The sequence below is a fragment of the Mesoplodon mirus genome, assembly GCF_964341445.2.
Source record: "Mesoplodon mirus genome assembly, chromosome: 14".
NCBI classification, from domain to species: domain Eukaryota; kingdom Metazoa; phylum Chordata; class Mammalia; order Artiodactyla; family Ziphiidae; genus Mesoplodon; species Mesoplodon mirus.
This window is the reverse complement of record NC_138990.1, coordinates 60293228-60308727: the sequence shown is the minus strand read 5'-3', so window position 1 is coordinate 60308727 and position 15500 is coordinate 60293228. Positions and strand designations below refer to the sequence as shown.

General features: G+C 39.4%; 1 protein-coding gene across 1 annotated transcript in view; it reads left to right on the top strand.

Annotated features, from left to right (window-relative positions):
- Window positions 1-9446, top strand: part of LRPPRC (leucine rich pentatricopeptide repeat containing) — a 104668-nt gene extending 95222 nt beyond the window's left edge. The window contains exons 33-38 of the mRNA XM_082643124.1: window positions 898-1037; window positions 1174-1289; window positions 3755-3829; window positions 5092-5176; window positions 7106-7248; window positions 9127-9446. Coding sequence (XP_082499250.1) covers window positions 898-1037; window positions 1174-1289; window positions 3755-3829; window positions 5092-5176; window positions 7106-7248; window positions 9127-9183 — 616 coding nt within the window. The 3' untranslated portion in view covers window positions 9184-9446. The remainder of the gene's footprint in view (window positions 1-897; window positions 1038-1173; window positions 1290-3754; window positions 3830-5091; window positions 5177-7105; window positions 7249-9126) is intronic.
- The last annotated feature ends 6054 nt before the right edge of the window (window positions 9447-15500 follow it).

Here is a 15500-nt window from a genome sequence, read left to right as displayed (position 1 = left end):
TAACCAAAAAGATAGTCATAAAGATAATTTTTTATCATAACTTGTTATATAAGGCCATGTAATTAATTTTTTAAAATAAAAAGTGTGAAGATACTTTTTTCTGAGAATTTTAGTATAAATTGAATATTTTTCAAATGTTACATATTACCTGACAAAAACAAGTTGTAGTGACTGTGGGTTGAGAGACGTGAAAATATACCTTTTGGGGGCTTCCCTGGTGGCACAGTGGTTGGGATTCTGCCTGCCGATGCAGGGGACATGGGATCGTGCCCTGGTCTGGGAAGATCCCACATGCCGCAGAGCGGCTGGGTCCGTGAGCCATGGCTGCTGAGCCTGCACGTCCGGAGCCTGTGCTCCGCAACGGGAGAGGCCACAACGGTGAGAGGCCCGCGTACCGCAAAAAAAAAAGAAAGAAAATATACCTTTTGAAGACATCATCAGCATTTTTAAGAATCCTGAGATGTAATACATTATCTTTACTTCATGCAGTAGTGACCAGTTGCAGATTATAATGCCAGAGTTATATAGCATTTAAACAAGTTTTCATTTTACATCCAAACAGCCGCAGAATCAAGTCTTTGAGATACAATAATTTTTTAAGTTATCGTCTTTAATTCTTCTCTATATAGTTGTTTGATCTTGTCTCTAGAGCAGTTTTTTAAAATAAGCAGCTACCTCAGTTACTGTAGCATAAAGCACCCGGTGATTGCTTTTGCCACCTAAATGTGATTGGGTTCAACTTGCATAGTGTTTTTTATCTGGTTAATTGTAAATATATTTCCTTTTTTTCCTAAAGTGCTTGCATGCGTGAATCCCAAAGTACTCATACTGAAACTGCCTGCAGTATTAATACTAAAGCAAATATTTCCTTATAATTTATTTTACTTTATTTTACAGCAGTAACATAGATGGTGCAATAGAAAACATTGAAAATATGCTTACTTCAGGGAACCAAACCATGGAACCTCAGTACTTTGGCTTGGCATACTTATTCCGAAAAGTCATAGAGGAGCGGTTGGAACCAGCACTTGAAAAGTGTAAGTTAACTGTTCTAGCCAAAGAACACAGAAGCACTTTTTCTGTCTAGTGAGTCTGGACTGACTTTCTTTGGTGGCTGAGTTAGTTATACCACTGTTTAAATGAAAGATTTTTCTTACCTGTCATTTTTTTCAGTAAGCATCATGGCGGAGAGATTGGCCAATCAATTTGCAATTTACAAACCTGTCACCGATCTTTTCCTTCAGCTTGTGGATTCAGGCAAGGTGGATGATGCCAGAGCTCTCCTGCAGGTAATGACCCACCACACATGGAGCAGTGGGGCTTGTGGCTTGTGAGAAGTCAGTTAAGAAATTACTAGACTCAGGTGTGTGGTAGAATACCGGAAATGAAGTGTGGTGCTGCCTGCACATTTAAATTTGAACGTGAATCAAGGTTACATGACAGGGACTGGATTGTACGTTACAGGTTGCTGGTTTTAAAGATGCCAAATCGGACTAGAAATGTCTTTAGATTTAAGTGGGGGTGGGGGAAGACATGTTTTGCCAAAATGATTTAAAGACAAATGTTTCTGTGCAGATAGGTAATGCAAAACAATTCCTTTGATTTCCTAGTTTAATTTCTCTAACACTGCTCTATAAATACCATGCATCACCATGGTAACACAGTTTGCAAACAAAAAGTAGGAAATGTTTGCTTTTCAAGTACAGCTTCTCGAATACTCAAACATTCTCAGTGCCTTATTCAAGATTTATTAAGAATTTGCTTTCTATTCACTTGTGTGTCACAGACACATTAAATGACAAATGCAGGTCTCTGTGGGCCGCACTCTCTCAGTTAAATTAGCAAGCTTCAGGGAAGGAGACAACTGCATTCATTCCATTTTAACAGCACTAAATATAAAGCCGCGCGCCAAGTGCTGAGAGAACGGTGGGTGATCGGTGGGTGATCATAGCTGCCACTGGTAATGTACACAAACAGGCACCGCCGGAGAGTCCCTTCCCAGCAGGTGGCAGTCAAACAGTCACCGTGATCCCGCCAACGGCTGTGTTTGTATAGACTCCCGGTGTCAGATTGAGGCCTGGGACCAATTTCTGGTAGTAGATAGTATTATATTCACTAAACGATTTTGCAAGCTGCAACACCTCTTAAGTAGTAGATAGGGAAGGTAAAACTGTACTCATTTGCTGGAACTCTGCTTTTGATCCTTAAAGTTCATCTAGTTTGACAGTAGAATCCAAGTCATTTTTAAAAGGAATTCCTGAGAAATTTCTCTGTGTTAACATTTTTGTAAAAAGTGTAAATTGGCACTGCCTCTAAGGCTTTTTTACTTTTGTTCCTGGACAGAGAGAAATGCTAGTTAGTTGAGAATTTTCTTGTTTGGTTTGGTATGTTTACCTTTTTTTTTTCCTTAAAAAATTTATTTTTTAAACAGAAAAGGCAATTTATGATGGGGATTTCAGGAATCTTTTCATTGTTTATCTTGTTGCCTTTAGTATTAAAAGTTTTATCTTGAAAAGAATAAATTCTAATGCTTTATGTTTGTGTGTACATACCCAAGTGTACCCACTCAGGGTATCTGCATGTCTAGCTGGACGTGTGATAGTATTCATTCAGCTTTAACACATTATTGTGATAGCTCTTTAGGAAGTCACACTTGGTATTTCATTTACCAGCTTGTTGACCAAAGCTCTTCTTAGCGAGCAGTCCAGAGTGGGAGACAGTGGGGATGTGGCAGCCACCTTCAGAGCTGCATGTACCCACAGTGGCCTGTCTAGGGCTCTTGGCGACAGCCGAGCATTGCTGCAACAGCTGTCTTTTCATTTTTACCCCTTCAGTAGACTGAGGTTTCAGATGATAAACCCTTTACCCATTCTTTACCTGCTTGTCAAACAGTAAAAGATTATTCTTGCTGTAGTGAAGAATACTTTATTCACAGATGTCGAAAGCATCAGTTTATAGTGTAAATGTTCTGTGTGTCCCCAAAAGTTCTTTTTATACTAGTCATTTTAGTATTGACAGTGTTTTAAAGCTTTGAAAGAGCAATGTGCTTTTAGAAACTTAAGAGAATGACATCTGTGATGAGTGTAAACTAAAATAATGTCTTGCCATATTTGATTTTACTATAGCATCTAAGATGGGATAGACACTTGATTTATCTGGTCTGTCATATAAACTTTTTTTTTTTGAGTTTAACTTTTGTCTCTTTCTCAAGTACTGGCTGTCTATCGCAATGAAAGCCTTTTATAAAATAGAGAGATTGAAATCAGTCCTTTTGTATGCGTAAGTGTAGGTAATTATACTTTAAAGAGAACTTGCTTTGTACATTTTAATTTTTATAAAGAAACGAGCAGTTATCTCCCTGACACCTTATTAAATGTATAATTAACCTTATGATCCCTAGCTCACTTGTGAATGCTTGGCAGTATAATTGGAGGGGAATAGTGTTTCTTTTTTCCCTCTTTCTTTGCAGTCCTAAACCTCATTCTGTGGTTGTGGAAGCATTGGTTGAATTTTTCCCTTTGCTTTTTAAACAGACCTTATACTTGCAGCGCCAAGGACAACATGCATAAAGCCTGGCCTAGCATGCACTTGTTTTCGTTTTTCTTGCCTTAAAAAACATTGGTCGACTGTTAGACCTTCTTATTGGTAATGATACATTACTGTATTATTGTGAACTTTCTTAACTGGAAATACTCACCTTGGTCTGCTTGTTTATCAAAAACCTTCACTTACCAAATAATGTTTCAATTTTTAGAGATGTGGTGCAATTGCTGAACAAACCCCAATTTTCTTGGTGTTCTGTATTAGGAATTCTCGGAGATCGGGAAAGGTACGGTGTTGTTGTACTTGCTAACAAATCAATAATGCTATGAGCTAGTCTTGTTCAGAGGTATTGAGTGAGTATCATGTAAGAGCTTGTCAGTTCAGGACGTTTTCTAAAAATACTATAGAGATTGAACACTTGCTGGCTTGTGCTTGTTTACTTCTTTAGATGTTGATGCAGAGTCAGTTCTGGCTCCTTGCTTGTATTGGAAATGCAGAACAAGTTCATGCAGTGAATTCTCTATCCTTGTAATTATGCATTGAGCCCCAAGAAAGGGCCCTTAGAAATGTAAGAAACAAATGCCGTTGCTTGGGTCACTGGGTAAGTTTCACAGTGCAGAAGCACTGCTGAAGGAGACACCTACTTCAGAGTGTCTCCTGTCAGGTGGCTCAGGTAGAAACCATGAGGTAGATGAACCCGTTAGCTTTACAACTGGTATGTGCCACAGATTCACGTTCTCAGTTTGTACAGTTACCTTATTTACACTAAAAGGTATGTGTGTATGTGTGAAACAGAACCAAGTCTTATTTTTGATGTTTAAAAAAAAAGAATAAAAGCATATTTCAAAAATTTTTTTTTAGATTTGATTTTTCATGGTGAGTGGGCACCAGAAACCCTGTTCTTAGTTTATTTGGGCATATTATGAAGTTTTAAACTGAGCACCAATTGTAATGTTTGTTTTATGTGAAACATTTAGGTGTTTCCAACTCTGGGAGGTCTAGTTTTCCTTAATTTTCACATACTTCCCCCATACATACACACACTTTAAAAAATAATTTACCTAATTGCACTTTTTATCTCTGACTCATGTATTTATTTACAACAAACATCATTTAGAAAATATTTAGTTGTCCTTTTTTTTCCTTTCAAAGAGACTGTATAAAATGGTGTAGTATTTGCAGATAACCTACCACACATCACCTGTGTACTTTAAATCATCTCTAGATTACTTATAATACCCAATACAATGTGAATGCTATGTAAATATTTGCTGGTACACAGCAAATTTAATGTTTGCTTTTTTGGACTTTCTGGATTTTTTTTTTTTTTTTTTTGGTCCGTGGTTGGTTGAATCTACAGATTCAGAACCCACTGGATACAGGGGGCCGACTGTACTAAGATATACAAAAGGGAAAATAGTCCATTAAATTGAATAGGCAGTTCTGTTGTGCTGTTGTCAGGTTTTTTTGGTATAATGTCCATATATCAGTGTTTTATTTCACTGTTCTTTTGAGTCGTGGTAATGTTAACTATATTTAATTTTCTAGGCACCAACTGTGAAGTCTTTGTTAGAATTGATTCCTGAATTAACTGAAAAGGAAGAAGCATACACTTCCATCATGAAAAGCTATGGTAATAAGTTTAATCTGACTTCATTATTTAAGTGATTTAAATATTTGTAGTATAGTCAACTAAGTCTTCAGCTCAAAGGCAGTAATCCTAAATATCAGATAATTGCTTATGGTACAAAATTTATTTAGCCTTAGGATATGTTTTAAAACTGTATTTCAGAAAAATACGAAATTATTCATATAGTGTTAACATAAAGTATCTCTGAGCATCTTTTGAGGGGCCCTGATTTGTTGAGTAAGATCCCAGGTTCCTGGAAGGACTTTGGAAGTCCACTTGGCTTGGCTGGGAACCAATCCAGTCTCTCTAAGATGTTACAGAAAAACCTGAACGAACTTTTCGGCCAACCCAATACAATGTAAAATGGGTACATATTTGAGACTGCCACTTGACTTGCCTGTTTACTCCTTCAGTGGCCTACCTACTCCTTTGAAATAACAAACACCTTAATTAAAAAGTGAGCCCCAAGGTTTTACCTGCAGTCACAACTGAAATTCTAGTCTTTTAAGCAGTTTCCTCCCTGATCGCCAGGCAATCACACATGAAAGGGAATCAGTCTAGTTTCCTTAGTAATCAAGATAAATGTTAGGGGCTTCCCTGGTGGCACAGTGGTTGAGAGTCCGCCTGCCAATGCAGGAGACATGGGTTCGTGCCCCGGTCCGGGAGGATCCCACATGCCGCGGAGCGGCTGGGCCCGTGAGCCATGGCCGCTGAGCCTGTCTGTGCCTCTGGAGGCTGTGCTCCGCAGCGGGAGAGGCCACAACAGTGAGAGGCCCGTGTACCGCAAAAAAAAAAAAAAAAAAAAAGATGTTAGCATTTGTAAATTATGATCACCTGTCCATCTGACACCCACTGATTTGCTCACTTTTTAATGGGTAAATAAAGAGTTGTTTGTCGATTTTATTGTTGGCAGGACACCAGACTGAGCAATCAGAATTCTCCATTTTTCTACCCTTATGAGTGGAACATGATATATTTCAAAATAGTGCTATAATCATAAAGTTTCGTTTGAGGAATTGGCAGATATTAAGTAATAACTAAGATGAAGTATAAAACAGCATAAAATTACTATTGTGTAATCCCACTTGGGAATAGGGAGGGAGAAGAGCAGGGAGATCAGGAAGTTTTAGTAAAAGGGAAGATATTAAAATTTTTGCAAATCAGCCACAAGTAGAAAGCCAGCTAAAGTTAGGTCCTAGGCTACTTCATTATCCAATTAAGTGAAATATTAGTGTAACTTGTATAGATGTATGTAGATTTTTTAATGTATATTAATAATGTATTTAAAATTTTTTTTGGTCATTGTAGCTAACTGTATTCCTCATTTGCTTATTTTAGGATAGGAGCGTATATTGAAAGTTTTTTTTTTAACATCTTTATTAGAGTATGATTGCTTTACAATGGTGTGTTAGTTTCTGCTTTATAACAAAGTGAATCAGTCATATATATACATATGTTCCCATATCTTTTCCCTATTGCGTCTCCCACCCTCCCTTATTGAAAGTCTTTTGGTGGTGTTTAGCTGCTGATCTTGATGTTGATGTAGATATGGACTTCCACATAATTTATTTTACACACTCCTCACCACAGAAGTCCCTGGATTAGCTTAATTTCAAAATGTGGTTTTAAGCAGAAGAAGATTGAATGGTGTGTGCTTACTTTATGATTGAAGACTTCAGTTTGTGGTCACTTGAATTAGCATGGGTCTTTAAAATAGCTGTATTTGTCATTTTCCCTCTCTTTCATAGCAAGTGATGCTGAGTGAGAGGTGTGGGGAAGGAAGGGCGGAGCTTGTAGATTATGAATGCTGAAGGTAGTTAAGTATTCGTTTGCTTTGGGATAAAGGGATCCTGGAGTCCCTGAATGGCTAAGTGTTTGGGGAAAAGAAGAAGATAGGTTGGCTTTATCTGTGATTAATGTCTTTTTCTCTAGTCTTGGACAGTGATGTCGCATCTGCTAAAGCACTATATGAAAATTTGACTGCAAAGGATGTAAAATTGAATGATCTGTTTCTAAAGCGTTATGCAGTTTTGCTGAAGAATGCTGGAGAGTCTGTCCCTTTCACTGAACCCCCTGTGAGTATTTCTTAATTAAGAGGGAAAAAAAATACCTCTAAAGATTTGTGTGTGCTTCATAATAATGTGTAAAAAATAAGTTGAATACTTAATTACATGAGGATTAGATCTCTGTGAAGGATCCTCCAGAGAGGGCTTCGGGAACTGAACAGTCATGCCATGCGTTTGGCTGCAGGAGAACATAGCCCTCTGGGGCTGAGGTTTAAAATACAAGGTCAGTCTGAGACCTTCAACTGTAGGTATGAATTTATCAAATGTCCTTGGGGCAGTTCCCTCTTCATTTCAACTTGAAATAGCGTTTAATGGCCTGTATTTCAATAGCTAAGCATATTATGTCACTGTTAATTACTTGTTCATTTCCATTTTAAGTAAGTTGGGTTTTCTTTCTTTATCTAGGATTTTTTTAATTGAAATATAATTGACAACATTTTATTAGTTACAGCTATACAACATAATAACTCAATATTTGTGTATATAGCAGAATGATCACAATAAGCCCAGTTAACATCTGCCACCATACATAGTCAAAAAAGAAAAATTTTTTTCTTGTGATGAAAACTTTCAAGACCTGCTCTCCCAGCTGTTTTCAAATATGCAATCCAGTATTAACCATAGTTACCGTGCTTTACATTGTATCCCCTTGACTTACCCATTTTATAACTGGAAATTTGTGCTGTTTGAATCTGTATACCCATCTTCCTCCTCCTCAAACCTTCCCCCACCGGCCTCAGGCAACCACTGATCTGTTCTCTGTATCCATGAGCTCGGTTCTGTTTGTTTGTGTTTTTCAAATTCCAGATATAAGTGAAATCATACAGTGTTTATCTTTTTCTGTCTGACATATTTCACTTAGCATAATACCATCAGGGTCCATCCATGTTGCAGATGACAAGATTTCATTCTTTTTACGGCTGGATAATATTCTTTGTGTGTGTGTGTGTGTGTGACATTTTCTTTATCCTTCATCCATCGATGGACATTTAGATTGTTTCCATGTCTTGACTATTGTAAATGCTGCAGTGAACCTGGGGGAGCATATATCTTTTTTGAATTAGTGTTTTCATTTTCTTTGGATGAATACCCAAAAGTGGAATTGCTAGATCATATGTTAGTTTTATTTTTAATTTTTCGAGGAACCTCCAAACTGTTCTGTGTAGTGGCTGCACCATTTACATTCCCACTAACAGTGCACAAGGGCTCCTTTTTCTCCATATGTTCGCTAACATTTGTTATTCCTAGTCTTTTTGATAATAGATATTCTAACAGGTGTGAAGTGATATCTCACTGTTTTTTATTTGTATTTCCCTGATTATCAGTGATGTTGAGCAACTTTTCGTGTACTAGTTGGCCATCTGTAGTTCTTTGGCCACATGTCTGTTCAGTTCCCCTGTTGCTATTGAGTTAAATAAATTCTTTGTATATTTCGACTATTAACCCCTTATCAGCTATATATGTTTACAAATATTTTCTCCCATTCAGTAGGTTGCCTAGGAAATTTTGTTTTACTTTGCTTTGTTTAATAAGAAAAATCATGCGTGCAAAATTCCTTTTTATTGTTTCATTGAACTGAGTCACTAAAACATGTTTATTTCAAACTCCTCGACCTTCCATACCCAGGTGTAAATACCTGCATGCACTTGCCTGTGCACACACACAGCAGAGGCTCCTGGTGCCTTAATTCTCAGTTGGGGGCCCTTGAACTGGTGATTTCATGAAACAGAGAAGAATGCTGAAGCTTGAGGAGATGGCAGCTGCTGTGGGCCCAGCAGTCTTTGCTACCAGTTTGCAGTACTTTATGTTTTTAAGTTTTGTACCATCACCTCTTGCTGGTAACTTTTATCTGAAACTTCCCTCCCTTTTTTTTTTTTTCCTCTACAGGAAAGCTTTGAATTTTATGCAAAGCAGCTAAAGGAGTCAAAGGAAAATCCTTTGTGAAGCAAGTGGGCACTACTTTGTTTTGTGTGTATTTGTGATTCTGTGTCTAAAATGTTACTTTTTTTTTTTTTTATGGTATGCGGGCCTCTCACTGTTGTGGCCTCTCCTGTTGCGGAGCACAGGCTCCGGAAGCGCAGGCTCAGCAGCCATGGCTCATGGGCCCCCAGTCGCTCCGTGGCATGTGGGATCTTCCCGGACCGGGGCACGATAAAATGTTACTTTTAAATGTATTCGAGAGGACAAAATAAACAAATGAAAAGTTACTTTGTTTATGTACTTTTATTTATTCATAACATATGATAATATTCAACATCTTATTGACAATAACTGTGTATACTAAGTCACTAGACTTCTTTGGGTTTTGCCTACAATGTAAATCTATGGCATTTTCCTTGAGGCTCCTGGTGTAAGAAGCCATAGTTTTTCAGGGTTTTTCTCCCATTTGACTTTTCAGATTCCCGGCTCTATTTCATTTATTATTTTCATAAAAAGATTGTTCCTTTAGTTAAGACTTGCTTGTCAATATTGTTTATCTGAAAAATTTTGGAGCTGGACAAAATGATGCTTAGTGGGCTTTCTAATGCTTAAAATTCTATGAAGTAACAATTCTTTATTAGTGTAAAGCCCTGTGTACTTTTCCAGTTTTGTAAAATGTTGGCGCCAGAAGGCATCTCAGGAGTCATCAAATCCAGCACTCTTCATTTCCCAGTGAGAAGCTAAGACCCAAAGAGACTTGTTTGGTCAGGGTGCTCCCTCCATGCCTTCCCTTTTACCACGGAGGCTCCCACAAACCTCTGTTCACTGAAGTCTCCAAAACTGCATCTGAGTGTGAGTTTGATCATGAAGTAGGAGCAATGCATTTCCTTCGTCTTGGTTTCAGGTCTTCATCAGCACAAGCTACACCCTACACTGGGCTTGTTACTTCATACCGCATATCAGTGAATATGTGAGTAAGTATATGAAGGAGTGAAACCTCTGTTTGTATTCAGTTTTATCAAAGTTATCCTCAAATTGGCCTCATGCCTGTTAATATCTATACTGTAAATAGTTACTGTAAAAGAATTTAAGATGGGTAGTCAAGACAGTTTACCATCTTAATGTAATGTTAATCTATTTGGGGATTATATTTTTTAAAAAGTTGAAAATGCTTTGAGAGTTATCCCCACTTTGGTGTATCCCTTGTTCATTTGAAATCGGTGATTAGCTACTGTTTTGGTTTCAGTGAGGTTACTTGGTTCCCACCATTTACGTGAAGGGAGACCTTGCCTTGGGGAGTAAGCCAGCCTCACACTTAATGCTGCTAACCTGTGTCTTGTGGGATCAACCATTCTGCATCTACAGCCTGCAGATGGCGTGAGAGAGAGGGTTGATGGAGGGAAGCCAAAAAATAAATGTCATTGTGGCATCAAGCATGCTTCATCTCTGTTTTGTAGAGTTAGACGTAAGGAATCGGGCTCGGCCAGTCCCAGCCTAAAGGACTTAGTAAAGCTTTCCTCTGTGTACTCCTCAGGTGCAGGACCTGTACATGTTGTTTTGACACTACCTGATTTGCCATGAGCCTCACTCCATTAGGGATTCCACTGAAGCAGGCTTTATATTTTGTAGTTATGCCAACCATAAGATAGTTGAGCTAAATTTTATTGATAGTCATTGAATTAGGTCTCTAAGATGAGGAACGACCTTGGGGCATAATCTGGACCTCCCAGTTATTTTTAGGGAAGCTCAGAGTACAATCTCATTTGCATGAAGTGACTCCAAGCCAGCCTTGTATATGGACTCTGGTAAAATGTGGGTCTAGTGCAGAGGAAATCGATATAAATCCCTCGATGAGCTTTCTACTGCTTAATAGCATTTCTAGCATTCTGAACAGCAGGCTGGACCATTCAATATATTACATACATTAAAGAACTACCAAGTCATGCATCTGTGGCACTGTATTGGCTTCCTGTTTTGAATGTACATATTTAACATGTAATCATTGTATATTCTACGTGAGCTTACAAATGCTTTCTAAATATCTAATAGCAAAATTGAAGTAAATAGAAATATAAACACAATTACAGCAGCACTCAATGGTACCTTTTAGGTTCAAATTATAAGCAAACAGCTAGTTCTAAAAAGTAAATGTCATAAACTTTGGGAAAGTATAGTGTTTTATGTGTAATTGTATGTTCGTGTATTTAAACCTAATATAATTTTAATGTGAAATGCTTTGAATAAATTGTATTCCAGCAACCTGTGGGCTTCTTCATTTTTATCTCGTTATATTTTTATTTAACCACTTTAAGCCATTTCAAGGACTTGAGTCTTAAAATTTTTAATTAAAAATTGTGTGGTGGCCTCTGTTGTGGCCGGAATTTCCTTGTTTTAAATGGTGTACAGGTTGTGAGTGGGGAACCAGGGAAGTCACTGCTTATCTGCTTTAAGGACAAACAGATATTCAGTCTGAGATCTCTGAGGTACAAAGTTGGCAAGAATTAGAGTTGGGTGTGTGGTGAATGACACTTAAAAGGGAGGGGGTTTTATCTTGCTGTAAGTGTCAGACAGAGGGAGCATTTTACAGCTGCACGGATGACTGGGCTCCACTCCACTAGGGCTGTCTTCAGCACACTCCCCTCTTCCTCCTGTTCCTCGCTTGTGAATGCTCACTGAGGCCGCTTCAACGTCACCTCTCCCACTGGGAATATTAATTGTTCTCTCTCCAGGGACCCCCTGAAGCCACTGGAAAGCGCAGCAGGTACCAACCACACAGGTTGTAAACTCCCTGAGGATCAGTTCTTTGTCTCCTGTCTGTGTGTCCCCAGCTTGGCACATTCATGAGTTGTCAGTGGTCAGTTCTGTGGGTTCTACCGTGTGTCAGGTGCCCCTCTTGCCTGATATTCACGGTGAGGAAACTTAGGGAAGTTAATTTTCACAGAATCACAGCGATAATACCACATGGCCAGGACTTTGAGAGTCATGTACTTACTATGAGGTTACAAAAAACCCGATGGAATCCAGCCTAAACTCAGTTAAAAATCCAGTTAGTGATCAAATTGGAATCTCTATAAGAATATTTTTTAAAAACCTTTCACATTAATACAAGTGTTCGCAGTCTCTGGACAGCTAGCACTGTATTTTCTTCCAGTTAATCAAAATACCCAGTGCCTGGCATAATCACTGAGTTTTCAAGTTCCAATAAATTATTAAGCGAGCTTTATATTGCAAATTGTTCTTCCCGGTACAATTTATTTCTCCAGTCTGTCTACAGTGTGTGTGCTGTGCACATTTTTTCTCATGTCTTCGAGCAAACAATATTCATTTAATATTTGCCTTTTTGAAAAACCAATATTTGTAGAGTTTCTGTAAGTGAAAGCAACATTCCTGAAGTATGGTCGAACTAGTAGCTGTAGGGGGTACAAAATCATGGTAACATCGCTTTGCTGTTGTACATCGTGAGCTTGAGTTAACAACAGAAACGTATCCTGCTTTCAGGCTTGTGGACTTTACAAAGCCCACATTATGCAGCTTTGGTACAAATAAAATAGCTGCATTAGCAAATTCAAAATAGGCACTTTTTTTTTTTTTTTGCATGAAATAAACATCATCAGGTCCAGGTAGAGCAAAAACCACTTAACCAAGTTAAGATCTACCACCTCTGCACGTTCATGTGGACAATAGTTGGCTCTCGGGATCCATGTTTCGAGAGTTCACTAGAGAATAGATCTCACCAACCCTGCCCCCTGTGTGCACTTGCTGAGATTCTCTTAATTATTTACTTGTTTTTGTAGTTTCCTCCCCCAAGAACTTGAGCTCTCCCACTGCTCTGCAGCCCCACCAGTTAGAACAGCCTGGCTTTGGTAGGTGCCCAATAAGCATCACTGATTGAATCAGTGGGCACATCACCTGTCCCCCTTTCCAGGGCATGTTCTTTCTGAGATGTATGGTTTGTGTGCATTGGGGGGTTTCTTCCTCACACACAAATGTCTTTATAGGTGCCACTTTTTAGCTCAGAGCTAGGATATTGGGGGTTGAGAGCTGAGAAGTCTTTCAAACCCTCTGTGCCCACATGTTAGCATTTCCGGATTTGCTGCCAGGAGGAAGAGGGCTCTCAAATGTGGGATGAAATAAGACAACCTCAAGCTGAGCACAAGTACAGTGCAAGAGTGGAATCAAACACAGAGCTTCATTTTTAACATGGGGCCATAGAGCTTTTTAGAGTTTGGGGGGAAAAGGAACACCTCCGATTTTACGAAAAGACAAGACCACCGCACGAACGATCACTGTGAGGACTATTACATGGAAAGCTGAGAAGTGTTATCCATCCTTCGAGTTGGTGTATTAAAATCTTAACCCACCGCTTAGAACGTCATTGTTTTCACTATTAGCTGCGAACACCACATGCACCGCTGCTCCCGGGCCGCCACCAGGAAATGGGCTGGACCCCATCTGCCTGCCTCCGCCCAGGCTGTCCCAGCAGACCCTGGAACAAAGACAGCATGTTGCTCTATCCCCTGGCCACTTTAGAAGAACCAATCATTGTATCAGAAACAAATGACAGATGAGATTTGAATGACCTAGTGTAGACTGTTTGCAAATAAGGATGCTTTCTTTCAGGCATGAGCATGGGATGTATTTTCCAAATAAGCACAGATCCACCAGTAAGATGCTTCCTCGCTCCTGCATCCTAGCATCCCATTCCCTCGCTCTCTTCCTCGGAGTCTGCTCGGTGCTCCAGATCCATGACTGGACCCGAAGGAGAGTGGCTCAGGGCAGCTGTGCTAAACTCTGCCGAGTGACTAATGTGCATCTCAGTAGAAACCCCTATGGCCCCAGGTCTGCATTTAACACTTGGATTGGTGTAGCTTCAAATAGTACTGCTGCTACCTGTTTCATCTGGGATCAAAACGAGAGAGCGGAAGAAAAGAAGAAAACAAATGCAAGGGCCTCCCTGGTGGCGCAGTGGTTGAGAGTCCGCCTGCCGATGCAGGGGATACGGGTTCGTGCCCCGGTCTGGGAGGATCCCATATGCCGCGGAGCGGCTGGGCCCGTGAGCCATGGCCGCTGGGCCTGCGCATCCGGAGCCTGTGCTCCGCAACGGGAGAGGCCACAACAGTGAGAGGCCCGCGTACCGCAAAAAGAAAAAAAAAAAAAAAAAAAAACAAATGCAAGATCTACACTTCGGTGAGCCTGACCAGGGAGATCACCTTGACCAAGGGCATGATTGTGTCTTAAATAATCTTTATAGGAACAGAAGCAGTTTAAAAAAATCACCTCAGGAAATATTTGAGTTAATATAGGTAATTATTTTCTGCTTAATTAAAATTTCCCCGTCAGTAGCACAACTTGAAATTGGACGGCTTAAAATGCCAGTTTCAAAACCTTTACATGTTGACCAAGGGCCTGCAAACTACAGCCTCGGGCCAAGTCCAGCATGCTCCCTGTTTTCATAAATAATGTTTCACTGGGACACAGCCACACCACCCATACTTCAGAGTTGTCTGTGGCGCCTTCACACTGCGACAGCTAACTCGGGTATTTGCGAAAGCCTATATGGCCTGCAAAGGAAATATTTACTATCTCACCCTTACTGGGAAAAACTTGCAACCCCTGCTTTTTTTTTTTTTTTTTTTTTTCAATTGAAATATAGTTGATTTACAATATTGTGTTAGTTTTTGGTGTACAGCAAAGTGATTCATTTATATATTTTTTAAGGTTATTTTCCATTATAGGTTATTACAAGATATTGCATATAGTTTTCTGTGCTATATAGTAAATCCTTGTTGCTTATCTATTTTGTGTAGTAGTTTGTATCTGCTAATCCCATACTCCTCATTTATACTCCCCCCTTCCCCTTTGGTAACCATAAGTTTTTCTTTGTCTATGAGTCTTTCTGTTTTGTATATAGGTTCATTTGTATTATTTTTTAGATTCCACATGTAAGTGATATCATGTAATGTTTGTCTTTCTCTGTCTGACTTACTTGACTTAATATGATATTCTCTAGGTCCATCTGGGCTGCTGCAAATGTTACCAGAGTGGGACCCCCTTCCGAGGCCCGAGAGTGTGCTCTCATATAACACTAGGAAGTGAATTGTCTGAGGAGACACACAGACTGACAAAGCAAAAGATTTTATTGAGAAAGGCCGCCTGGGTGAAGAACAGCAGGGTAAGGAAACCCAGGAGAACTGCTCTGCCATGTGACTCGCAGTCTCAGGTTTTATGGTAATGGGGTTAGTTTCTGGGTTGTTTCTAGCCAATCATCTCCCTTGTGCCCATATGTGGTCTGACTCAGGGTCCTTCCTGGTGGCATGTGCATTTCTCAGCCAAGATGGATT